The following is a 27598-nucleotide window of genomic DNA, read 5'->3' on the forward strand; positions in this document are numbered from 1 at the left end:
GAGGCGACATGAGCGAAAAAGTAGACGTCCGAACTCAAAGAAAGCTAGATGAAGACTGATATTATTCTTAGGGTTATTATTATTAGGGTTATATTATCATATTCTCATAAGGATCGGCCAACTATATCTGATGTTTGCGATATATATCCGGTTTTAACTGCAAGGGTATATCAACTTCGGCTCCGCCCGAAGTTAGCTTTCCTTTCTTGTTTTTTTTTAACATTTAAAAGTTTTATTTACAATTTGTCTTCAGTTAGGAACAATATTTAAATTTTTTGAGTGAACCTTGAAAATAGGAGTTTGATAAATACAAGTTATGAATCTAAAAAGTTAATTTAGTAAATCCAGCTGTTGTCCAGCAAATTTGTGGCACATGTGTTGGGATGTCGTGTTAGTCTGTCCTTATATTTAGCGGTAAATCTTCTAAATTTAGCGCCGACTGTAGGGATGCCCAGTTGGACATGAATAGTCAAATTTTCATGGTAAGGATGAGCCCCAGACAGCGTTCTTAGAGCTCTGTTTTGTGCCAGCTGAATGACTTTCATATTGCTTGGACTCGCTGTGCCCCACAGTTGGATACCATAAGTCCAATTTGGCTTCACTATGGACTTCTATATTAGTGGTTTTACCCTCAGCTTCAGGGTTGACTTTCGCTTAATAAACCAGCCGCAGCTTTTCCTGTACCTGCATTTGTTTGCGCAGTAGATGGGTCCTCCATGTTAGACGCCTGTCCAACGTCATTCCCAAGTATTAAGGAGTTGACTTAGGTGGTATGGCAGTGCCTCCAATGCTAATTTGTGGACAGTCGCCTCTCCTCAAGGTAAATGTAGTTTGGGCGGACTTATCATGATTAATCTCAATGTTCCATCTTTGAAGCCACGGGTGGAGGGCATCAAGCTGACGCTGAAGACAGTCAGAGGCATCCTGTGGCAAGCTTGCTGAGGCTAGGAAAGCTGTGTTGGCAGCATATGTTGCGGCTAGCAAACCTCCTTCATCTATATTAGGCATATCTGCTGTGTATAGTGTGTAGAGTATTGGACCAAGAACACTGCCCTGCGGGACACCTGCCTTAATAGACCTATAAGCTGACCTTGCTTTTCCACATCTGACCCTAAATGACCTGACATTCAGGTATAACTTGAGGAAGGCCTAATGCCCATGGGGTACGCTCCTTTTATCTTCATTAGTAGTCCCGGACGCCAGACCCAGCCAAATGCCAGTCAAGGAAAACTGCGCGAAAATATTTCTTTTCCTCCAGGCTGTTTAGGATCTATTGTACAATCTTGTGGCATTGCTCCGGAGTGGCCTGACAACGCTTGAAACTAAATTGATGGCCTGGAATCAAGCCAGCCTCGTCCAATACAGTCTGAAATCTGCGCAGAAATACTCTCTCAAGTAACTTGGATAGTACTGATAGTAAGCTTATCGGCCTGTATGAAGCAAGATCAGCTCAGCGTTGAATATGCTCGTAAGCTTTTGGATACCTAATGGGGGGAGAAGTTTGATTGCAAGTGCTTTAAGGCTATCCGCACCCGGGGATTTTTTGGTGTTGAGGCCAGAGACCTCCTCCTCAACCTCCTCTTCCTAGACTGGCTCCAATTGACAGAAATCCGTGCAGGGTAGAGACGGGAACCTCTCAGTCTCAGCTTGGTCCACCTCCGAGAATCTATTGAACGGAGTGCAAACGTCCTCCAAATGAGCAGTAAATGCGTCCGCCGTCCCCTGATCGGAGCGGCAACACTCACCGTCGGGTTTCCTAACCTGAGCCACCCTTTTCTTTGAACGCTTGATGTGGCTTGTCAAATGCCACAAGTTGTGTTCGGGGTCGCCGGAATAAACCTGGCGCAGGTATTCTTCAATTGCACAAGTCCGCAACCTCTGGAGCATCTTCGTGACTCGTCGCACGGTTGAGAGCTGTTTTGTCGTTGGGGTACCTAGTTCGCAACCAGACCCTTCTAAGCCATCGCTCCTCATTGAGCAGTAGAGCTACCTCCGGAGACCACAGGCACCAATGCCTTTGAAGGATTTTGTTGTTGCATGGAGCCCTTGGTGTTGCGACTATGGCAGCATCGTGCATCTCCTGAGTGAGGTTGACCACGGCATTTTCAATATCAAATCCTGTGTTGAGGTCCGGCTGTGTATTCCCTGGGGCGTTATTTAGCCACCCTGTGTAGGTTTCGATGTTGTTACGTGATCTTATCATCCGGGAACTGGTGAACTTCTTCTCAACAGGGGTATTAATGTGGAGCTCCACCGCGCTGTGATCCGAAAGGAGATCTGCATAAGACGAGCAGGCAATGGAGTCCGGATGAATTCCGTAGGATATAGCAAAGTCCAGTAGGTCCGGCCGTTTTTGGGGGTCAGTGGACCAGTACGTAGGCTCTCCGGTTGAGTGGCAGTTGAAGGCTCTGCGCTAAATACACTTAAATAGCGTATATCCTTTAGGGTTAATCATCCTCGAGCCCCACCATGGGTGCTTGGCATTGAAATCACCTGCGAGTATAAATTTGTCGCCGATGTCATTTAGCAGTAAATTAAATTGGTTATCGGACACGCTCTGTCTAGGAGGAATATAAGCGAAACCGATAGTGATTTTCCCCCCAGGGGTGGAGATATTGATTTTGGCGCACTGGATCCATTCTTCTTTGAGTGTTGCGATCTCGCTGTAGTCAATGCTAGATTTGATTAAAATTTCCGCTCCTCGGTGCCCTCTGCCACAGGGATGATTACCATGAATGACATTCATTAATTTTGTATGTATTGATAACATAAATGTAAAATGTTTTCGTCTTTTATTTTTGTTTCTATGTGAAAAAAATTCCTTCATTCTAATCTCTTTCGTAGTACCATTATTTACACAATATGTTGGTGCCTCGCATAGTAAATATAAAGTATATGTGAAAAATGAGTCTAGCTTATCTGTCGTGCTGATAGTGTGGTGTAAAATATTAAAAAGTGAATATATCTTTTGTAAATTATTGGAAGTGTTAAAAATGAATTAATTATGCCAAATTTGTATTAAATTATTTGAGAAATTAGCTAAAAATGCCTTGTGGAAATAGTTTGTCGGCCAAGGATCCGGGCAAAGTACGGCTCATTTGGGCCTCCAAATCACCCGAGCCGAATTTTCCAAATTTTAAACGAAAAAAAATTCGTTGTACACACGTGCATGGTGCCTAAACCAAAGCTGCTGGACCAGCATATAAGAGCTCGATTGGAATTCTGAAATAAATATCAATTCTGAGCCGAAGAGTTTTTAGTGACTAAAAAATTTCCTATTTTCAAATGGCCTGCGCCGAGTCCTGACCTGAATCCAATTGAAGATCTGCTGGTCGTATGTTTAAAAAAGGGAGACAGTTGGAGACTGAACGTGACCTAAGATCAGCAATAATTCAAGAATCGGCTCATATTGACTTAAATAACTTAAAATCGTTGGTTAAAAGTATTGATTACAAAATTAAGGTGGAAATAGTTTGTCGGCCAAGGATCCGGGCAAAGTACGGCTCATTTGGGCCTCCAAATCACCCGAGCCGAATTTTCCAAATTTTAAACGAAAAAAAATTCGTTGTACACACGTGCATGGTGCCTAAACCAAAGCTGCTGGACCAGCATATAAGAGCTCGATTGGAATTCTGAAATAAATATCAATTCTGGGCCGAAGAGTTTTTAGTGACTAAAAAATTTCCTATTTTCAAATGGCCTGCGCCGAGTCCTGACCTGAATCCAATTGAAGATCTGCTGGTCGTATGTTTAAAAAAGGGAGACAGTTGGAGACTGAACGTGACCTAAGATCAGCAATAATTCAAGAATCGGCTCATATTGACTTAAATAACTTAAAATCGTTGGTTAAAAGTATTGATTACAAAATTAAGATACCTTTAAGTTTCGAAGAGTTTTAAAGAGTTAAGTTTTAAAAGTAAACTGAATCGAGGAGTGGCAAATATAATTCTTATAAAATTCAGCTTTACGCACGGTAAAAATACTTATGCACGTTTTTTAATGTTTAAGTAAAATTCAAAGAGCCAAAGCGGGTAAGAGCAATATTTGATGAGAGCGATTAAAGTGGGCAAAGGAATATCCATAAATAGAGATAAGAATCTCTATTGCACAAAAAAAAAGAAAAGATTTGGATAAAGGAATATTTTTAAGGAAAGGAATATCCATAAATAGAGATAAGAATCTCTATTGCACAAAAAAACAAGAAAGGAAAGCTAACTTCGGGCGGAGCCGAAGTTTATATACCCTTGCAGTTAAAACCGGATATATATCGCAAACATCGGATATAGTTGGCCGATCCTTATGGGAATAGGAATATATAATCCAATTTATTACAATACAAAATCTAAAAAAAGTCCCAAACTTCTATCTTCAAAAATACGAAAGTTGATATTTCTACCAAATACCATTTCCGATCTTTGAGTTATATGGCAGCTATAGGATGTAGTCGGCCGATACTTATGAAATTTAACATGTCGTATTCTTTTGCCAAAAATAGCTCTCATGTCAAATTTGAACTCTCTAACTCTAAAAACACCAAAGTTATACCATTTCCGATCAATCAGTTATATGGCAGCTATAGGATATAGTTGGCCGATCCGGGCCGTTCCGACTTATATACTGCGTGCAAAGGAAAGAAGGGTGTGTGCAAAGTTTCAAGACGATAGCTTTAAAACTGAGAGACTAGTTTGCGTAGAAACAGACAGACAGACGGACAGACAGACGGACAGACGGACATGCTCATATCAACTCAGGAGGTGATCCTGATCAAGAATATATATACTTTATAGGGTCGGAGATGTCTTCTTCACTGCGTTGCACACTTTTGACCAAAATTATAATACCCTCTGCAAGGGTATAAAAATGAAAGAAGAGGTAGGAGCCGAGCCAAGCTAGGCTTGGATTTAAATTTAAAAAATTATCAATTCGCCTCCAAATACAGTCGAAGTTGACATACCCTTGCAGTTAAACCCGGATATATATCGCAAAAAATTGATATAGTTGGCCGATGAGAATATCATAATAAAACCAATTAATTACAATAAAATATCTAAAAAAAGTCCCAAACTTCTATCTTCAAAAATACCAAAGTTGGTATTTCTACCAAATACCATTTCCGATCGTTCAGTTATATGACAGCTATAAGATATAGTCGACCGAATGTTATGAGATTTGGTAGGTTGGATTAAAATAAAATCTGTACTAAGTTCCAGCTTTCTATCTTCATAAACACAAAATTTGGGTCATTTCCGATCGTTCAGTTATATGGCAGCTACAGGATATAGTCGGATATAGTAGGATATAGTAGGATATAGTAGGATATAGTAGGATATAGTAGGATATAGTAGGATATAGTAGGATATAGTAGGATATAGTAGGATATAGTAGGATATAGTAGGATATAGTAGGATATAGTTGGATATAGTAGGATATAGTAGGATATAGTAGGATATAGAAGGATATCCCTATGAAATTTGGCATGTCGTAATCTTTTACCAAACTAGCTCTCGTGTAAAATTTGAACTCCCTAACTCTCTAAAAATAGCAAAGTTATACCATTTCCGATCAATCATTTATATGGCAGCTATATAATGATCAAGAGTATATATATACTTGACAGGGTCAGAGATGTCTCCTTCACTCCTTCACACTTTTGGACAAAATTATAATACCCTCTGCAAGGGTATAAAAATGTGTAATGTGTAATTTCCCAGTCTTGGCAATGCCTCAATTCAAAATCATTCCCGCAGTTAAGCTACAGCAGCTAAGGTTGATTTTGTGCAAACTTTGTATATCGACAACCTCTCCGCCCTCTATTGTATATCTGTTAATTAAATGAATTTAACTTGGGCGATTAAGATTCAGGTAACTTGGAAAAGCTTTTGGCTAACAAAAATCTGGTAGTCCAACAATAGCTGAACTCTATGACACAATGACATAATTTCAATGTGTATAGAATACTGCTACTGTATATTTCAAAAGCGGAACCTATTCCGTTTCTCTAATGGCGGTTAACTAAGGTAACACCACTGAATAAAAAAAGATTACCACTTTATAAGTTTGGTAAAACTATGCTTTTGAGTCACCTGATAATATCACTGAGCTCCATAGCACAATGATATTAAGCCAATAGGCCTTTATAATGATTGAGAGAGAGCCGACCAAAATTTTGGAAAAAAGATGATATGACAAATTTTTACACTTAGGTATACACTTTTGGAAAGAATAAAGTTAGCCTAAAATTAATAATATTATTAAGGGGTTATATACAGTTGTGATACATGAAAAAATCGATTTTTTTTTATTGCATATTCTTTAAGTATATTCTACTGGGAATATTCTCACAAAAATTCATAACGATCGGAGCATTAGAACCGAAGCTGTAGCTATTTATAGCACACTATCTGCATATAAAACTTGAACAAACTTGAAACTTTAAACGCGATTATCTCAGAATCTTTTTTTTGGGAAATTACCTTTGCGGTGGACACGATTACTAAAAAACTACTAATCCGATCAACACCAAATTATGACCACTTATTTATTATGATATTAGCTAGTCCGTGAACGAGGGTACATTTTTTGTTAAAAACGTCGCCATTTTTTTTTAGTCAAAATTTTTTAAAATCCCTCGTTCACGGACTAGAAAATACAATATACTAACTAAATTTTTTTGAATTTTGGATTTCGGATGAACCGTTTTCGATCCGGGAAAGACGATCCGGGAATTCGGCTATAACATTTTTGTTATGTAATATTTTTTTATGAAAAAATTTACTTAAGTACCCAGAAACATGTACTAAACAACGTCGGTAAAACATTTTTCATAAATATTTTCTATGGTGTCAAAAAAAAATCGATAAAAATCCATATTTTTGCTCGGTACAACTGTATATAACCCCTTAAAGGCTTTAGCTTTCTTTCATCTAGCTTTCTTTGACGTGCACTATTTCGCTCATATCGCCCCTCGTTTTCACATAGTGCAGTGAAGAAACTACTGCTACCCAACTACGTGGGCGTGAGGCCGTTCCGTGCGCGCTGATCTCCCTGTGTGTCTTCCATGCCGCCTTCCCATTATATAAACTTTTCGAACTAATTGTGACAATTTGATAGCTATATCATTGGAAATGATTTGAATTCTAAAAAAGATGAGCTAAATCGCAAGGTTCTGGATCTAGAATCCGAGCCTTAAAGCCAAAGAGTATCATGCCCTGGTTAATTCGGCTGTACCCATTGGGCCCGAGGTCTCTTCGGCAGGGACGCAAGTTATAGCTCCCACTTTTATTCCTGACAGCACTAAAAAAAGAAACGACTACAATATGCCAGCCTCCAATTGCATTAAAGGAGCCTGTCCCGAGGATCAGCTCTAATAGGCGCAAAGTGGGAAAATCACCACAAGCTGCGCGCAGCTTCAAGTATTTCCCACCTTAAAATATCTTCATATTGGTAAATTCGTGACGTCTTCCCAACCTGATACACTGTGCAAGCTTGTCGCAGATAAGGTAAACATAGAGCCGAGCGATTTATCCTAAACTGGTCAAAAAAGATGATGACATCAACGCCCCTAATTTCGTTAACTTTAAATAAGTAGTTGCGGAGCAATATTTCCTTAAAGTAATAATGACTCAATATTGAGTTCAATAATGACTTTTGGCCTATGTCGGTGAAAGTCAGCCGGTTTGTGCAAAGAGAGCTTGCTAAGATTATTGCCCTCCCGGCTATTCTCCATTAACCACAAACGCGATCGTCAAAAATTCCCCAGTAAGCAGCGCCGTCATTTCTACCTCTTCACAAGCTTCTACTTCTCACCTCGTTTGCACTCTGCTGCGAGACATCCTCCTATCTCTTTTCGTTGGGCCACCCGCTCATACTGTTTTTTCACCGAATGAAGATGTTTATTGACCGAGTAGGACGTGAGAGTAGATCATTGCTGCACGTGGATAATCCTGATTATGAGTTCTCTATGTTTTCACCTGGCAATCCAGTGGTACTCCTGAAATTTTTGCCTGCGACTTTGATGTAATCATCCTTGTGGAAACAAGGGTCAATAAGAACCATAGCTCCTCTGAGTTTTTCGAGCCCAACTTCTACCAAGTGTTTGGAAAAGACCAGGATACATCCACTACCCAGTGTGTGCGAGCAGGTGGTGTGATCATTGCTATCCGTCGATCTCTTCAGGCTATCACTGCATCACTACAACTGGTCGTTCAGGTCTACGTCTCTACGTTTCAATTCAGGACATCCATGGCCCGTTCGTCATTATTGCGTCGTATATCCATTTAAACAGCGCAATAAGTATCTATCATGCGCATATGGAAAACATCACCAGTGTCAGTGATAGAACGTTGCATCCTAGCAACGTTCGCCAATGTCATGAAATTGTAGTGTTAAATGTTATTTGGTCTCGGCCTCTCCCAAGTAAATAATATTTTTAATAATTTATCTAAAATTCTAGATCTTATATATTTAAATAACAAGGTTAATACAAATATAGAATAATATAATGTACCATTAAGTCCCGTTGCACCACAAACCGTAATTCATGTTGAGTTTTATGTTTTTTTGCCCTTTTTTCCATCCCAAATTATTATCTGAATGATTCTAACTTGTTACTTATTGATGCCTCTATTGCAGCTTATGATTGGGTGTCCTTTTTTTCGGATGGCTAAATTGATGGTTGTTTAAAAACTTAAAGAATACAAGGGATAAGCATTATAAACGATTTTTAAAGACAGGGGAGTCTTTTACATCCCCCAACCAGTATGGTTTCTTGCCTGGGAGATCCTCTACAACTAATTTAGTGGTCTATTCTAAGCACTGCATTGAAACCTTTAAGAACCGATGTCAGGTTTATGCAATTTACATTGACTTCTCCAAAGCCTTCGACAAATTGTTTTTTGCTGGTTTTCCACAAGGCAGCTCTCTGTAACCTCTCCTATTTATTAACTTTAGTAATTCATTTCTTCATGCTTTCGTCATGCCTACTTCTTGATGTATACGGATGATCACGTCACGGATAAAGCACGTGCTAGGCGTAAAGTTTTTTTTTTTAGTTTTTTTAAACTAAAAATTTAAAACAGACATTGTTAAACGCCGTTAAGCAGGTCTATTGGTGTAAATATAAAAAAAATATTTTTTTTAAGATACGTATATACTTTAGAATTAAGAACTTAAACGAGAGAATAGCTGTCCAAAAACAAAAACAAAGAATTATGTCAAATTAAAAACTAATTAAAATAAAATTATAAACACCACTCTTGTCATAACTAAGAAAAACTTTTAGCCCCATGCCCCGTGTGAGGGTTAATCAAAGTACTGTATAGCCGTTTTACTCGCACTATTAACGCTTACTATGTTAAAATTAAAATAAGGGACTTAAGTCAACTAATGGACTACCTTGTATAATTGTATCATGGTTACAGGAAGATATATCCAGAGTTTCCTTATAGTGGTCCCGAAAACTTATCGAAATGTTTGGTTGCCCGCTACAGTAAGCAGACTCTTGATATCTGAACGGTTTTTTCTATCGAAAATTAAAGTTTGACAACTAAACAGGAAAAAAAAATAAGACACCTACATCTAGTCTTATTTTTTTTTATTTTATTTTTTTTTCGCATCAATGGTGCATCAATAAGAGCATCAGCTAGCATTCCTGTATTCATCATAAAGCTTAGAGGCCCAGACGACCGAGGGGCGCTCGAGAAACGATTTGTTAGTACATATTAAGCTATTTGAAATTTGTTAAGCTAAGAGGAGTTAGTAAGGAAATTTAAAATTCTATATTTTAAATTAGAGGGACAGGAAAGAGATGTAATAGAGTAGAGACCATTGTAGTTCGAACATAATACCCTAAAAGGGTCATGCTGTGCATATGTCGAACTACAATGGCTAAGGAACAGAGGACTAAAGTTTCGAGTCCTTCTATTAGGAATGTTAAATTTTAAACGTGTTAGTAAATGCTGGCTATCTACATCCCCGTTAATAAGGTTATGCAGAAAAACTACACCGAGCATTGTCCTACGATTTGTTAAGCTAGGTAAGTTTATAAGTAAAAGTCTGCTACTGTAGGATGGAAGCTGAAGATTTGCATCACAGTATAGACGTCTAAGTGCAAATATTAAAAAGTTCTTTTGTACCGATTCTATGCGGTCCATATGTACTCCATATTGGGGACTCCAGACACATGAACCGTACTCCAGTATACGACGGACCAAAGAAATGAATAGTGTTTTGGTTATAGGGGTAATTAAATTCTTTTGACCACTTTTTAATAAAACCAAGGACTCCTTTAGCCTTATTAACCATTAATGAAATATGGTCGGCAAATTTAAGTTTTATGTCTAATAGGATGCCGAGGTCATTAATCTGGGTTAATTTTTCTAAGGCAATCCCATTAATAGAATAAGTAGCTTGCAGAGGGCAAGAACGATAAAATGACATATGCTTGCATTTTGATCCTTTAAGTATTAGATCATTAGCTAAACACCATTTTTGAAAGTTATCAAGGTCAGACTGAAGACTGCATTGGGCACAGATGGATTTGTACTGAAGACAAAGCTTTACATCATCTGCATACATAAGAACTAGAGAGTTCATTAAAGCAGGGGGCAAGTCGTTTATAAATATAACGTAAATAATAACGGGCCAAGATGACTTCCTTGAGGGACGCCAGATGTAGCACGGACCAGACGGGACTGTATGTTTTTAAATAAAACTCTTTGTGTCCTTCCATCTAGGTAGCTGGAGATCCACGTTAAGAGGTCTTTAACGAGGTCTAAGAGGTCTAAGAGGCCACGTTAAGAGAAAACCCAGCATATTCAGTTTACTCAACAAGAGTGAGTGATTAACTGAATCAAATGCTTTGCTGAAGTCTGTGTAAATTACATCGGTTTGATATCCCTTACAAAAGCCATCTATGACAAAGGATGTCAACTCCACTAAGTTTGTGGTGATGGAGCGACGCTTAATAAAGCCATGCTGACAAGGAGTGATAATTGAAGAGCAAAGGTGTTGCAAATGAGGGGTAATTAATTTTTCAAATAACTTTGGAATTGCCGACAACTTAGAGATGCCTCTGTAGTTGGCAGCTTCGGACTTTTTCACTTTTTTATGTAGGGGAATTATGAATGATTCCTTCCACTTAAGGGGAAAAATCGAGGTTTCAAAAGATAAGTTGAAAAGTAGCCGTCGGGACCTAGCGAATAAATGGGTTCTACCCTTGAAAGACCAGATAATAAGTTGTTCTCAGAAAAAAATAAATACAAACTTTGCTGGTCACTTAGACTTTATACTGCCTAAAGAGTATGCTATGCTGGGCTTTATAAAAAGGTTCGTGAACCGATTCAAAGGCCACATTCGATCCTCAGCGTCTTAGCTGCATTTGTTCGGTCAAGGCTGGAATATGGCTCAATCATTTGAAATCCGTCTTGTAAAATTCGCTCCAAGAGAATAGAGCGTCTCCAAAAGAAATTTCTAAAATTTGATTTTCTGCCTCTAAGGTTTTATGATCCTCCCCCTCATACAAGAGCCACCGCTTTCTTATTAATGTTTGCACGTTGGAGGATCGGCGTACACTGGCAGCTTTGACTTTTCCCATTAATATACTCGCTGCAAACATTAATTTCCTTTTTTTACCGGGACTTATTAATTTTAATATTTCTCAAAAGGATTTTCCTACATGCGCTTCCTTTCGGATCAAGTCTCACAAGGCTAATTATCTTTTAAATGAGCCAATTGAGCGGGCTCTTTCATATTTTAACTCTTTGACGCCTAGCCTCCGAATTAAGTGGGGCTCCGATAGGGATTTTTTTAAATGCATGATAATCAGAAATTTATTTTGTACAAATTTAGGGATATAAATTGCGAAAAAATTAATAAGTAAATTTCAACGCTTATAACAAAAAATTTTTCGGCCCAATTATATAATTCTAAAAGTTAGATACGTTGGAACTTATTTAAAATTACGGGTACTTACTTATAATTATCTGACGGCTGCTTCCATCAAAGTTCATGCTCTCTAAAGTGTGGATACCACCATCAACAAAATACAACCTACTATGGTCATAATCAATTGCGAGTCCATTTGGGTAAACGAGTTTCTTCGAGGATATGATTTGGCGTCCAGAGCCATCCATATTTGCACGTTCAATCATAGGTTCATCGCCCCAATCAGACCAAAACATAAGTCCATCTGAGCATATAAAAAAAGTTCATATTCAAAATAAACACAAACTAAAAGTTTGAAATCAATATTCCTTCAATTTTTTTTATTCTAAGAACTCTTAGGCAAAAGAAGAGGTGTCAAGTTTCAAATATACACTGAAATGTTCAGACCCGGATCGGCCGACTATATCCTATAGCTGCCATATATCTGATTGATCTGAAATGGTATAACTTTGGTGTTTTTAGAGTTAGAGAGTTCAACGTTTGTAAATAGCAATGTTTTTGATGTTTGTAAATAGAAAAGGTTAAAGTTAACCCTACCCACTCTCAGTGATTCTACTTTTATACAGAAAACTATAATTTCGTTGCTTATACAAAATTGTAACGTCGGTGATAGATCGGCGTTGGTGGCAGCCCGGGGGCGGGGAAAAGGCTACCGATGTGGGAACTCCTTGTCGTAGTAGGACTGTAGTAAGGCGATAGGTGTTACCGGGATCTGGTGATCTGGCAATAGGTTATTGGAATGTTATTGGAAGTTGGAAGCTAGATTTAGTAATCCACGTGGAAATAGCATTTTCTTTGCATTTCTGACGCGGTTCAAGAAGGTTCATCCAGTACAAGGAGGAGATTTTACGCGAAGAGTGCAGGAGCAAGTTTAAGATTGAGCCCACTCGGAGATCTCCAGAACTTAAGGTGTTGCGAGACTGGTGGCAACAACGACGGTGAAACGGCAACTTTCTGGGAGCCCGTAGGAGCGAGAGCAGAAAGGACAGCTGTTGTAGTTGGAGAAGCCGCTAATTGTAGGCCGAGGCAGCCTAAGCTCCCGAGCTAGACTCGGAGCTTTCGCTGCGCTTTTAAGGGACTCTCCTCCGCAGAGTGGAGTCGGGGGAGGCCTCGTGTGGCCTTGTATGATCGCGTGGAGTTAATGAACGGAGGTTTCCGTTCTCATTGAAGGCTTCTATTGGCTAGCTGCGTAAATTGTTTCATTTGTGAACGGGTTGGTGGTAGCTTTCCCGGAATATTGTTTCTTTCCAGCCACGATTACGTGTAAGCGCTTCAACTAGCTCGTCGCGGATGAAAGGGGTGAGTAAGCCCTAATTCTCAAAACTTGTATGAAGCCAATTGAAGCGATACGGAATATTCCGGTCATTATCCTATCACGTCGTCAGATTCGCGGCCTATGGGGTGGACCCCCTAAGTGGACGATTGCCCTCACCTTTGGGACCGGGAACGAGCCTTTATGATCAAAAGCCTGATCAAGAAAAGATAAAAGCATCGCCGAACCGAGATTTTGTAATGTGAGACCGTCAATAAAGTCAGCTGAACTAATTGAAATGCATACGCTAGCCCCAGGTAGCCCTTCGACACGGAGCGGTGTAAACGAGCGTGGCATTTAAGTTGCGTTTAAGCTAATAGTATTTAGCGCACACGAAGCACTATTTTAAGTCCTTATTTCCATTTGTTAAACCTAGGAATTAATTTTCAAATATAAAGGTTAAGAGAGAAAACTGAGTTGTTAGCAAAAGTAAGTGAAGTAAGGATGGAGTTTTAGTAGACATTTAAGTAACACTTTAATTTAATAAACATGAATTATATGAGGAAGTAGAAAGGAAAATAATTCGCCTCGCTTGATTCGCCGCCGCCTTGGCGCTACCTCCCACCTTTTGCGTATCATCGATATAATTTATGAACTTTGAGGCAAGCATTATTGAGATAGAGAGAGGAACCTTACAAGACCCACCTCGCCCTGTCCTAAGGTTGACTGTTCGTTACAGTAATAATTATCAGAAATTTTTTTGGCGCCCAACTTAGTGGCCATGTTTTTAGTATGGCTAATCGCAGCCATGTTTTTGCGGACAGTTCATTTCGGCTGGTACCAGTAGCAATCGGGTGGCAGTGTCTGGGAATGAGCAGGGACGGGCGACGATCTTCGGCTGTAGAGGGGAGTTGTTTGAGCTGTCTTTCGAACAGATCAGAATAAGTAGCAAAGCAGAAAGAAGAAGAACAAATTAAATTAAATTAAATTAAACGATGGCGAGGTTTGGTTCCAAATAAATAAGGATCAGAGTTGCGGCAGTCGAAGAGAAAGTATTTTTCAGTGTTTCTTCATATTAAGAAAGTAAGATAAGAAAGGATGAATCCAGCAGTGGCAGAGAAGGGGGCAGCGACACCCATGAAGACGCCCATCTGCACGTTATGTAACAAAGAAATGCAGAAATCCAACTGGCAGATCCAGGACCATGTACGGACACAAATTCCACAAGACGTGTATAACAATGCATGCCAGGCCAAAGTCTGCATGTCCGACGTGTGTGCTTCGAGAAAGTCCATGCGGTACGCGACACGACCGCTGCGAGTACGAGCCAGCAGATCCGCCGGACAGACTCACCCTGCGGGACTAGCCAAGCAGGCTCTCAAGCAGAATATTTAGGAAGCACAGCGGAGTTGCATTCAATTGTGTCACAATCAGTGAGCGCCATGCAGGCGACATTACTGGAACAGCTGACGGCACAGGTGGACAGACTATTCCACCAAAGCACTGTAGTTCCGCCCAAAAGTCAAAAAATCTGATTTGAAAATATTTAAACTTCATTTACACAGTTTGATTCTAAAATGACCAATCTTTAAATTTGCAAACTGGTTTTCGCTGGAAACCTAATGGTACATTCTAGAAAAACCATTAAAAGCAAGAAAACGTGTTAATTTCTGCAGCGCATCGGAGCTCTTGAAAAATATTTCGATGCAAACGCTCACTTCAAATCGGTGTGGCAACTGTTCAAATGCGTATATTAAAATAAGTAAAATTGAATTTTGAAGCTTAAAGTATTTATTTTAAATTATGATATTAATAAAAACAAACAAGATTTGTGTATTTTGTGAAACAAATGTTTTTTGAAACCTATTTCTTTGTACCTTTTTTGTGTGTCTTAAATTTGTTTACCTAAAGTTTTAATTATGTTCCCCCACGATTCCCCCATTAGGTCATGTGATCGGGAAAGGCGTCATAAGGACAGATCCCGAGATATCTGCTATGGTAGATTACCCACTTCCACGGACGTTGAAGATAAAAAACTGCTTTAGGCATGAACGGTTAGTATAGAAAGTTTATAAGAAACGTGGACATAACAGCAGCTCTAGCTGATTTGGTGAGACCTAAATGACGCTTCACCATGACGAAGGCGGGCTTGGAGGCGTCTCTGTGCTTAAGAGCGCAATGTGTCAGGATCCAGTTGAGCATAGTCCGGATTCTTGAAAACCGTTCTATATCCACTGCGACGCAAGCAGTTATAGGTTAGGTGGAGTGTTAGTTCAGAAGACGGAAGGAGAGAAAGATCTTACGTAGAGGGACATAGATTTACGGTGATCACGGATCACGCATCGTTAGGGAGGCTCATGGCACAACCAGACTTAAGGTATCGGCTGGTGCGATGGGCGTCGAAACTACAGAAGTATAAATTTCAAATAGAACATCGAAAATGCAAACTGCATGTTATTCCTGTTGCGCTGTTTATGGGGAAGGAGGACTGAAGGAGAAGCAGTGGAGGAGGTAGTTGCAGGCTTAGGAATAGACTATGAGTCTCCATTTTTCGAAATGTATGAGAATAAGACTTTAAAAGACACGGTCGAAGCTAACAACAAAACGTCGCTTGAAAGTCATGGAAGGGCAGGTTTTCCGGCGGGCAAAACATGTCCAAGTAGTAGGGCTAGGCGAGAGTTTCGCGTGGAAATTACTAAGTACGCGTGGTTACTAATATTTTACTTTGATTTCGGATTTTTTTTTAGTCAATTTGACCACGTCTTTATTTTTCGCCCCTTTATAACCCCGGCACTTGTACAACATTTCAATTTTTATTATAAAGCAAAGCATAAAAATATAAAAAATAAAATTTTACCATGCTTTAAAAATATTCCAAACTTAAAAAAACAAAAAGTTAATAATCTTCTGTCTTCGCTTTCGTTGTCTGATTCGGTGTCTTCATCATTAAAAAAATTGTATGAACTCAGCTCTGATGATGGATTCTCTAAAAGGTTTATAACTTCTATTGGAAGCGGTTTCTTTTTCAAAATTTGCAGGCTCTTATTTATATAGTAGCTTGATATTAATGGATCAGGTGAGTCCATGGCTCTATTAAAAACGTCAGCCATGTTACTTAACCTAGAATTTTTTCTGGCACGAGAACGTCGGTCCATTTTTTAATGTTTGTTTCGAGCTTCAAATGCATTTTCACCCAAACATCCAACTGGAACTATACACAAATTAATAATGTCTGCTCCGTGAACTAATATTTTATGTACAGTTGGAGACATTGGGTACCACGGATATGTTTTCATATATAGATTAAAAGTGTCTTTACAATATTTTCGGTACTTTTTTGGGCTGATTGAGAATTCACACGATACTGCTATTAATATATAGTAAAAATTATTCAAAATGACCTCATCAAACAATGTTATGGATGCAAACAGTTTTGTATTTGCAAAGATTCGTCTCGCCGTGTTACCATCATTGCTGTTACCACTTCCGTTTCCTAATATGGTATTCGGTATCCTAATATGCAAACCCATTAACTTCCATACTGTTTGCTGAATTTCCTTCATTCTTATTATGATTTTATTTTTATCATCGCCTTTGATGTGCCAGGTCTTTATATCCATGCGGTACGATATATTCAAGACGAATTCCATAAATCGAATCCATGCATGTAATGGACTTACGCCGTATTTTAAAGAGCCAGGCTGAGGTCGAAATGTTTCAGAATTAAAATCTGTGATTTCTATAAGTCTTTTAGGATTTACGACACAGATTGGGCAACATTGATTGGATTTTGTACCAGTAATGACGTTTAATAACTTTCCATCAATTAATGACATATATGTTTTACAATCCACAGAAATATTTTTACGTTGCCATTTGAACTTTTCCAATTTCGCTACTTGCATATCTAAATTTTCTTTTTCGCCTAAGATTTTTGTGGAGCTCTCTTTCGCGTATTCAATTTTTAAAGGCCTGCAAAACCTTACTGACTGTGGGCTTCTATTTAACCATATTACGCGATTTAAAGAATCAATTAGACGTCTTTGTATGACAGTGGATACGAACAGCGATTGATCTTAGAAATCAGGTTCATCTGAATCAAATTTATGTTTATATGAACTTAGCTATGAACCCATAGCTAATAATAGCTAATAATATCTAATGTCCGTTACATTTTCCATTTTCTCTAAAACATCATTTTGTAAGGTCAATATTCGTTCAGCTGTGTGGTTTAGCAAATCCTGCAGAGAAACCTTTGCCACAGTTTCGGAAATACTAATTCCTGACGGTCTACATTGCAATTTTGTAGATCTTATTAAGTCGTACCAGGGACATATACCAGGGTATTAGAGTTGTGTAAAACTGATATATTGCTGCTTTGTGAAATTATTCTCCAATAAAAAAGCTAATGCTTCAATATTAGAAATGCGATCTGGTCTCGCTTGATTTGTTATTTCGGGATTTACAACATTTTCTTCAGTCATTACATTTCGCAATAAGCCAACCACTTTATTTTCATTATTTTTACGGGCAGACGCAGAGGAGGCATGCAAAAGTAAAGCAGTAGAGCAATCATTTTGAACGGTAACCTCTGATGCCATTTGCCTTCGTAGTCTAGGCCCGGCCTCGGCATATCCTACTTTTGGACGACCCATCTTTGATGGCGATGGCTTAGCAGTATCCTCCACATCAATTTATATTTCCATACATTTTGCAAACCATTCTGTGTGAATTGACTTGAATCGCTCATGATTTCGACTGTATTTGTGCAAGTATCGTTTATAATCAAAATTAGTCTCTTTTGCCTTAATTTGCTGTATGTTTGATTTGTTCAAATTATCTTCATTTATTTCTTCCATTATGTACGCTGTGACAGCATTAGCATTGCGATTGTTGTTGTTCCAAATATAAACAAGCGTGTTGTTGTTGAACGTAAAGGAAACTTCAAGTGCATTTTTTTTTAAAGGAACAAAAAGAAGCAAAACAAGAAAGGAAAGCTAACTTTGGGCGTAGCCGAAGTTTATATACCCTTGCAGTTAAAACCGGATATATATCGCCATCATCGGATATAGTTGGCCGATCCTTATGGGAATAGGAATATATAATCCAATTTATTACAATACAAAATCTAAAAAAAGTCCCAAACTTCTGTTTTCAAAAATACGAAAGTTGATATTTCTACCAAATACCATTTCCGATCGTTCAGTTATATGGCAGCTATAAGATATAGTCGGCCGATCCTAATGAAATTTGGTAAGTCGTATCAACTAACCAAAAATATAATCTGTACCAAGTTCCAGCTTTCTATCTTAAAAAACACGAAAGTTGGGTCATTTCCGATCGTTCAGTTATATGGCAGCTATAAGATATAGTCGGCCGATCCTAATGAAATTTGGTAGGTCGTATCAACTAACCAAAAATATAATCTGTACCAAGTTTCAGCTTTCTATCTTAAAAAACACGAAGGTTGGGTCATTTCCGATCGTTCAGTTATATGGCAGCTATAAGATATAGTCAGCCGATCCTAATGAAATTTGGTAGGTCGTATCAACTAACCAAAAATATAATCTGTACCAAGTTCCAGCTTCCTATCTTCAAAAACACGAAAGTTGGGTCATTTCCGATCGTTCAGTTATATGGCAGCTATAAGATATAGTCGGCTGATCCTTACGAAATTTGGCATGTCATATTATTTTGCCAAAAAAAGCTCTCACCTAAAATTTGAACTCTCTAACTTTAAAAACACCAAAGTAATACCATTTCCGATCAATCAGTTATATGGCAGCTATAGGATATAGTCGACCGATCCGGGCCGTTCCGACTTATATACTGCGTGCAAAGGATAGAAGGGTGTGTGCAAAGTTTCAAGACGATAGCTTCAAAACTGAGAGACTAGTTTGCGTAGAAACAGACAGACGGACAGACGGACATGCTCATATCAACTCAGGAGGTGATCCTGATCAAGAATATATATACTTTATAGGGTCTGAGATATCTTCTTCACTGCGTTGCACACTTTTGACCAAGGCAAGGGTATAATGACTGCAAGGGTATAAAAACATGATTACTACAATAAACTAGACACATTCGTTAGTAACTTGCCATTTTTAGTTGCATGATTTGATATGCACTTTTCAAGAAATACTCCACTATAATACTTTACTATAATATAATATAATATAATACTATAATACTCCACTACTCCAAATCTATACTAATAGATTTTTGCTAAAAAAACAATCAACAATAACACCGGACATTAAAAACACCACGAACATTTATACACATTTATCGTAAATAAAAGATTCTAAATACCTTGAGCTTTGCTATCCATATTACACTTATTCATTTAAGGATGTAGTCTCATGTTCCGGCCTACTTTTTAGAGGTTATTTCAAAAAATTTTTTTTTTAATAAAAAATAATGCGATTGTTTTAATTTTCAAATATGTTTTTATAGGCATCATAAACTATTTGAAAATATTTTTTTTAATTTATTCTTGTGTAGTTTAAAAAAAAGCGCAAAAAAGCGCAGTCCGTGCCGCAGGTGATTTCGACTGATAGAGTCATCCGAAACAAAAAATTAGAATAGATTATTGTTTTGTAAGCTTATGGCTCTGTCCCGTACTAGAATGAAATATTTTCATCAATAAACAACAAAATGGCGAACTCACAAAACAAAAAATTTAAAAAAATTTAAAAAATGCATCTTAAATTAATGATAAAAAAAAACTAATCATTAAAAATAAATGATTCTAGTACGGGACAGAGGTGTTACTTTTAAGAAAAACATACCCAATTTCAGCTAGATCGGTACCATCGAATTTTGTGAATCACCTGCGCCGCACACAAAAATTTCGTTCCGAGAAAAACGTGTTTAAAGTTTAGACGCTACCGAGTAACTCATACCATTCGGTGTAGGCACGTTCACGAATATGGGCTGTATCTCTGTCATTATTTGATATTTTTATTTGAAACTTTAACAGTACATTCTTAATAAACAGTACTTTTAAAATAATTGAAAAAAATCGATTTTTTCAACCTCACACATGAGACTACATCCTTAAAAGAAACCAATAATAATTTAAGCACTTTCAACAGCATGAAATTTTTGTGCCAATTTGTATAATTGCGAGCTTCAATAGATCAGCTGGTTTTGAAGGGCTGCCACAAATAGAGAGTTGCCACCCGATAAAAAAAATTGTTTTTCAGCTAACTGAATTGTTTACTATTAATAAAAAAAAACATTTCCTTAATATTTCACCATAAATTTTATGGCTTTATGCCGCCCATTATGAAAAATCGCCCATAGTGCGCTGGAAAGGATTCGACGTATGTTTTACTGGCCAATATAAATCAGTGATTTGAAAGACTACGTATGCATCTGTAAGGATTGCATATCATGCAAGGTACCGAACCAAATAACGAGACCCACGATGGAAAGCATAGCAGAGACGCAGAGATTCTTCAAGAAAATTTATATGGACTTTTTGGGCCGTATCCGAGATCCAAAAGTGGTAATATCGGGATATTTATCGCACTAGACGACACTAAGCTCATATTCCTCAAGGCGGCTAAAAAGCTATCGGCCGATGTAGTAGTGAATTACATGAGGCAGGGTTCTCGGATAATGTAACGCAATTCAAGGGCGAAGCGTTTAATGAGAGATAATCAGGTGACGCAGATTTTTATGCAAGTCCATTCACCGCAGGCGAATTCATCGGAGATGTTGAATAGGTCCATCATTGCAGCCATAAGATCGTACGTGAGAGAAAACCAAAAAAGAACCTCAGTCCATTTTGGTACGGCCACAGCCCCGTATTATTTAGTATTCAGGCAAAAGTTTGTGAGATCGGAGGGATCGTTCAAGCACATGAGGGAACTAGGGCTCATAGAGGATAGAGGAATCAGGTTATCCCTGGAAGATTCGTTGGAGTTGGTAAGTGCCCAGGCTCAGAAGGCTTTAGCGAAGCAGACGGAGAAGAATGCAAGGCGGTATAACGCACGGTCCAGAGAGGTGACGTTTCGAGAAGGACAAGAGATTTTCCGTTGGAATTTTAAGCGGCGGGTTACAATGCCAAGCTTGGCCCGATATACATTAAGGCAAGAGAATGGGTAATTCCACCTACGAGCTTGAGGACATTCAAGGAAGAACGATAGGTGTTTAACATTCCAAAGATTTAAAACAATAGTCCGCGCCTCCGTGGGTTAGCTAAACAGGATCGTGTAAGACCCTCTTCGAGCTCTTGAGAACAGATCGACAGATCGACAGATCGACATAGGTGGCAACCGGGGGGCGGGGAAAAGGCAACCTATGTGGGAGCCCTTTGTCGTAGTAGGACCGGAGCGAGGTGATAGATGTTACCGGTGTCTGCTGATCTGGTAATAGGTATAAAGCTGTTATTGGAAGCTGAAAGCTAGATTAAGAAATCCGCGTGGAATTATTTTTTTCTTTGCATTTCTGGCGCGGTTCAAGAAGGTTCGTCGAATACAAGGAGAAAATTTTACGCGAAGAGTGCAGGAGCAAGTTTTAGATTGAGCCCACTCGGCGATCACCAGAATTTAAGGTGTCGCGAGACTGGTGGCAACAGCAAGGACGAAGCGGCAACTTTCTGGTTAGGTTAGGTTGAAAGAGAAGCTGAAGTCGAGCGGGGGTTCCAAGCGGATCAGTCCACGGCATAAATTGGGACGGTTCGCGGCGAAAGAGGCCGCACCGAAGCGTGGCCGCGAGGAATCAATGAGAAGCCTGGGGTCCCGCCAAAGAGAGCCTGGCCGGAGCAGTCGCCGTTGGAGCGAGAGCAGAACAAACAGCTCTTTTTGTTGGAGAAGCCGCTAATTGTGATCCGAGGCAGCCTAAGCTCCGAGCTAGACTCGGAGCGTTCGCGGCGCGTTTAAGGGACGTTCCGCCGCAGAATAATTAATAATTAATAATTAATAATTAATAATTAATAATTAATAATTAATAATTAATAATTAATAATTAATAATTAATAATTAATAATTAATAATTAATAATTAATAATTAATAATTAATAATTAATAATTAATAATTAATAATTAATAATTAATAATTAATAATTAATAATTAATAATTAACGCTTAAACATGCCTCACGTCAACTTGATCAAGCTCTACAGCAAGAAAAAACGTATGTCCACCGCCGCTACATAGAGCAAGTGTCAACTAACAGTACAAAACACTCACTATGGAAAGCTTACCCTACTCATAGCTCACCGAAAGAAACCGTGATGCCTATTAGAAACTCCACAGGCGGGTGGGCGCGCAGCGACGCAGACAGAGCCAACACGTTTGCCAAACACCTTATAAATGTCTTCCAACCAAATCCTGCCACCAATGCGTTTACTTTGCCGACTCTATCATATGAGCCTCAGCCTAAACATGAACCAATTGAGTTTCGCCCAAACGAAATCGGTAACATCATCACTGAGATGATGAAAGACAACTGAGTCCGAAAAAATCCCCGGACTGCGACCTCATAACTCCCAAAATAATCCTTGAGATCCCATACTGCGCCTTCGCAAAACTTGGCCACTTTCCAATGAGATGGAAAAAGTCAATTAGAATAATGATAGCAAAGCCGGGGAAAGACCACACAATCCCCATGTCGTATTGACCTACAAGCCTACTCTCTTGCCTATCTAAGCTGTTTGAAAAATGCCTAATGACTCGGATAAACACATACCTGAGAATCCAGGAAGGAATCCCGTCGCACCAATTTGGGTGTCGTGAAAAGAATGGAATAATTGAGCAGGTCACCCGATAAAATCCGATATTCGGAACGCGTTCGAAAAACGAGAGTACTGCACTGCCATATTTTTAGATGTCTCTAAAGCATTTGATAGAGTCTGGCTAGAAGGTCTAATGTACAAGATCAAGACAATGCTCCCCTACAGCACCCACAAGATTTTAGAGTCTTACCTTTACGACAGAAAATTTTTCGTGAGGTGCAACACTGCTATATCTGATGATTACGCTGTTGGAGCTGGAGTTCCTCAAGGTAGCGTGCTAGGGCCAATATTATAGGGCCTCTACACAGCAGAAATCCCGAAAAGCACACGTCTAACAAAATCCACGTTTGCCGATGACACAGCTATTCTTAGCCGCGAAAAATGCCCGATTTAAGAAACTGCGCAGCTAGCGCAGTCACCTCTTAGCCTTGAATATAAAGTCCTGCTGTACAACTCGGTCCTAAAACCTATATGAATATAGGGCTCCCAGTTATGGGGGAACGCAAGCAAAAGCAACATTGACATAATTCAGAGGTCAATAGAGTGCGACAATAAACTTTTAGCGCCAAATGTTGTTGTGTACTACTAGGTAGTATAATACATCTTTTTCCAAGTCTTGTTATACCCTTGCGTAGGGTATTATATTTTTGTCCAAAAGTGTGCAACGCAGTGAAGGAGACATCTCCGACCCTATAAAGTATGTATATTCTTGATCAGGATCATCTCCTGAGTTTATATGAGCAAGTCCGTTTGTCTGTCCGTCTGTCTGTCTGTTTCTACGCAAACTAGTCTCTCAGTTTTAAAGCTATCGTCTTGAAACTTTGCGATCGGTCGACTATATTTTATAGCTCCCATATAAATGAGCGATCGGAAATGGTATTTGGTAGAAATATCAACTTTCGTATTTTTGAAAATAGGAGCTTGGGTCTTTTTTTTAGATTTTTTATTGTAATTAATTGGTTTCATTATGATGTAATCATAAGGATCGGCCAACTATATCCGATTTTTGCGATACATAAGTTAACTGAAGTTAACCAAGCAGCGGCAATGTCCGATTATTTAAGAGCTCGCTCTGGCCAAACTGCTGACATAGCGTCTGGCCGGAAGCCCATGCATAGCGGCAAGCTTTGCACATTTGCGTGGCCGCTTTGAAATGTTTTTTCAAATATATATTTTTTTAAATAATATATATTATTATATTTTTATCCCCATAAAATTTAAATAATCTTTATTAGTTGGCTGACGGTTTAGCATTAACATTTTTTATCTATTATAAAATATTTAAACCATTTCATTTTGTGAACCAATTATTGTCCCAATATTGTTTGCATTTCTGTTTTTGTGAATAAATAAATGAATATAACACAAAAAGTGCGGAATAAAAATTCCTAACCAAAACCAAAAAATCGCTGGCAGAAAATTTTAAATTTCAATCGGAAATAATTTATATAATCGCGTGTATTTAATTCAGCTTTTATATATCTGTTTTGTTACACAAGAATTCTTGGTATTAGCCGCGCAGTTTTGGTTACTTATTTTTCTTTTCCGTTTTGTTTCCCCACTCCATTTTCGAGAACACGATACGGCCGCGCATGCAGTGTGGCACTTTGTTGTTTTTATTGTTTTTTTCTCTGTTTGCCATAAGCGGAGGCTCAGTCCCCGCGCACCCCTCACCTTACCACTACTTGACACAGCAGTAGCACAACTTGACGAGCCCGCACACATAACTAAAGCGGCAGCTCAGCTCCCGCGGCCCCTTTACCAGTCCAATCGTAAAGGGGCTCCATCGGCACATAATTCATACATAAATATTTTTTCTTCGGGCGACTTTATAGCCGCAGCTCCACATGAGCAATCCGTTTCAACAATATAGAAACATAAGACAACTCTCTAGCGATTCTGAGTCGGAGACCGAAGGGCCGGCCAGATTTTCCACCCCTAAAAGCGCTAACGCTAGCGCTCCCATACTCGCGAACATGGCTTTCAACATGGAACAGATGACAGCCACCATACAGGCGGCCGTTCAACGTGCTGTTCAAGAAGCCAATATCGAACACCAGCGTAGAGAAAACGAAATGCGCCTGGCTATACACCGTCTGACCGAACTGGTCAACGAAAGAGAAATCGCTCTCGCCCAAGCAGAAGCTCCCCAAATAAAAAAATATGAGCCTATAGAAATTAGGAACGACGTCAGGTGGGACGAGCCCCTAGACGCCGTCAAGTCCCTCCCCGAATTTTCGGGGCACAGGACGCATACGTCTCCTGGAGACAAGCGGCAGTAGCCGCATATTATATTTTCTGAAATTACGAACATAGCTCACGCCATTATCAGGCAGTTATTATTATTAGGAATAAAATAAGGGGCCCTGCCGATGCCGTACTTTCTTCGTTTGGCACTGTACTAAATTTCGAAGCGATTATAAATCGACTCGATTTTACGTACAATGAAAAGCGGCAGATGCACGTTATCGAGCAGGAAATGGGTACTCTTAGGCAGGGAAATATGACCCTTCTCCAATACTATAACGAGGTCGAGAAAAAACTCACCTTGCTCACCAACAAAGCTACCATGTCGTACGAAGCCTTGGCGGCAAAAGTTTTGTGTGACAAATTCCGGGATGACCACTCCGAGTATTTATCTCGGGGCTTAAGCGCAGCCTCACGGATGTCCTTTTCTCGGCAAAACCGGAAGAAGTGGAATCCAACCACGAAAGATACTCCTTCGCGGCTTCATTTGCCAAAAGCCAAGAGGATAAAGATAGGAAACAGCACCCAAAAGCGCAAGAATACCGACAGGCCTCTGCGCAGGAAAATGCACAAACAAATGCTGGAAAAAATCCGTACTACGTCAAACAACACAAGGCGCAAGTACACTCCGCCCCACACAGTGGAGGCGCTCCTGAACCCATGGACATCGACCCATCGCTGTCCAAAATGCTTAGGCCATCCCAGGCCCCGGCGTACCAAAACAGGAAGCCGGCTGAGTCCGATCGATCTGCCCCACACAAAATCAAGTCGCGCAGGGCGCGAGCGCAATCGGGGACAAATATACCGCCGCAGCTTCAACCGCGGCTCAGGAAATTGACGTCGACGCTATTAATGATTACGATTCGGACGTCATAAATTTTTTGGAGGAAAGTCCCTGCTACCCGTCATCAGACGAGGAGTAGCAGGTGTAGAAATGAAGCTTTTAATAGACACGGGCGCGTCAAAAAATTTCATCCGTCCATACGAAGGGTTGAAAGGCGTCCGCCCAGTAGATTCGCCATTCTCGGTACATTCCATCCATGGCGTCACCACAATAACAAAAAAATGCTTTGTTTCCATGTTTAACTTGAATGCTACGTTCTTCATTCTACCAGATTTGTCCTCCTTTGATGCCATCATCGGACTTGACCTGCTTAAACAAGCAGGGGCATCACTTAACCTAGCTTCCGGGCACCTCAGATGGGGCACCGAGACGGAAAAGCTAGAGTTCCAATCATGTCCCAATGTAAATTTCACTGAGGTGGACTGCTCTAGCGCACATCCTTTGGTCAGAAGAGCATTTTCAAAAATGCTAAGCGACAGGAAAGACGCCTTCGCAAGCCCAAATGAGGCGTTACCTTACAACACGTCTGTGGTAGCCACCATCAGGACAGTTGATGAGGAGCCCATTTATGCCAGACCCTATCCGTATCCGATGGGAGCGGCAGATTTCGTCAATGACGAAATCCAAGACCTACTGAAAAACGGCATAATCCAGAAGTCGAGATCCCCCTACAATAACCCAATATGGGTAGTAGACAAAAAGGGCACCGACGAATCTTGAAACCGTAAAATGCGGCTAGTATTAGACTTTCGAAAATTGAACGAGAGGACAATACCGGATCGCTACCCTATGCCAATTATCCCTATGATACTAGGGAATTTAGGCAAAGCCAAATATTTTACAACGCTCGATTTAAAGTCCGGCTACCACCAAATTATTCTGGCAGAACGTGACCGTGAGAAAACTTCCTTTTCCGTAAACGGGGGAAAATACGAGTTCCGTCGACTGCCATTCGGGTTAAGAAATGCTGCCAGCATCTTCCAAAGAACCATCGACGACGTACTGCGAGAACAGATTGGCAAATTTTGCTACGTCTATGTCGATGATGTTATCGTCTTCTCAGAGGACGAAAACGCCCACATACGACACGTGGACTGGGTTCTAAAGAGCCTACACGACGCTAACATGAGAGTGTCAGCGCAGAAATCGGTCTTCTTCAAAAAAAGCGTAAAATTTTTGGGGTTTGTAGTCACCAACGAGGGGACCACGAAAGACCCGGAAAATGTCAGTGCCATCAAGGAATTCCCAGAGCCTAAAAACGTTTTCGAAATAAGGTCATTCATGGGCTTGGCTGGCTATTATAGATTCTTTATTAAAGATTTTACATCAATAGCTAAGCCCATTTCGAACATTATAAAAAGGGAGCTTGGAAATGTCAGCAGACACAGATCCAGAAGCATCCAGGTACAGTTTACCGAGCCGAAACGGCTAGCCTTTGAAAAGCTGCCTAACATCCTGGCCTCTGAGGATGTCATCCTCAGGTACCCCGATTATAAAAAGGCATTTGATCTTACGACAGATGCCTCAGCATACGGCATTGGCGCAGTGCTTTGTCAAGAAGGGC

At 39.6% G+C, this 27598-nt stretch overlaps 1 protein-coding gene across 1 annotated transcript in view; it reads right to left on the reverse strand.

The window, feature by feature from the left end:
- LOC138926222 (low-density lipoprotein receptor-related protein 8-like) overlaps positions 1–27598 on the reverse strand; it is a 277297-nt gene that overhangs the window by 54814 nt on the left and 194885 nt on the right. Inside the window, exon 4 of the mRNA XM_070279436.1 lies at positions 11972–12187. Coding sequence (XP_070135537.1) covers positions 11972–12187 — 216 coding nt within the window. The remainder of the gene's footprint in view (positions 1–11971; positions 12188–27598) is intronic.

This window comes from Drosophila bipectinata, chromosome XL (genome assembly GCF_030179905.1).
Source record: "Drosophila bipectinata strain 14024-0381.07 chromosome XL, DbipHiC1v2, whole genome shotgun sequence".
Classification (NCBI taxonomy): domain Eukaryota; kingdom Metazoa; phylum Arthropoda; class Insecta; order Diptera; family Drosophilidae; genus Drosophila; species Drosophila bipectinata.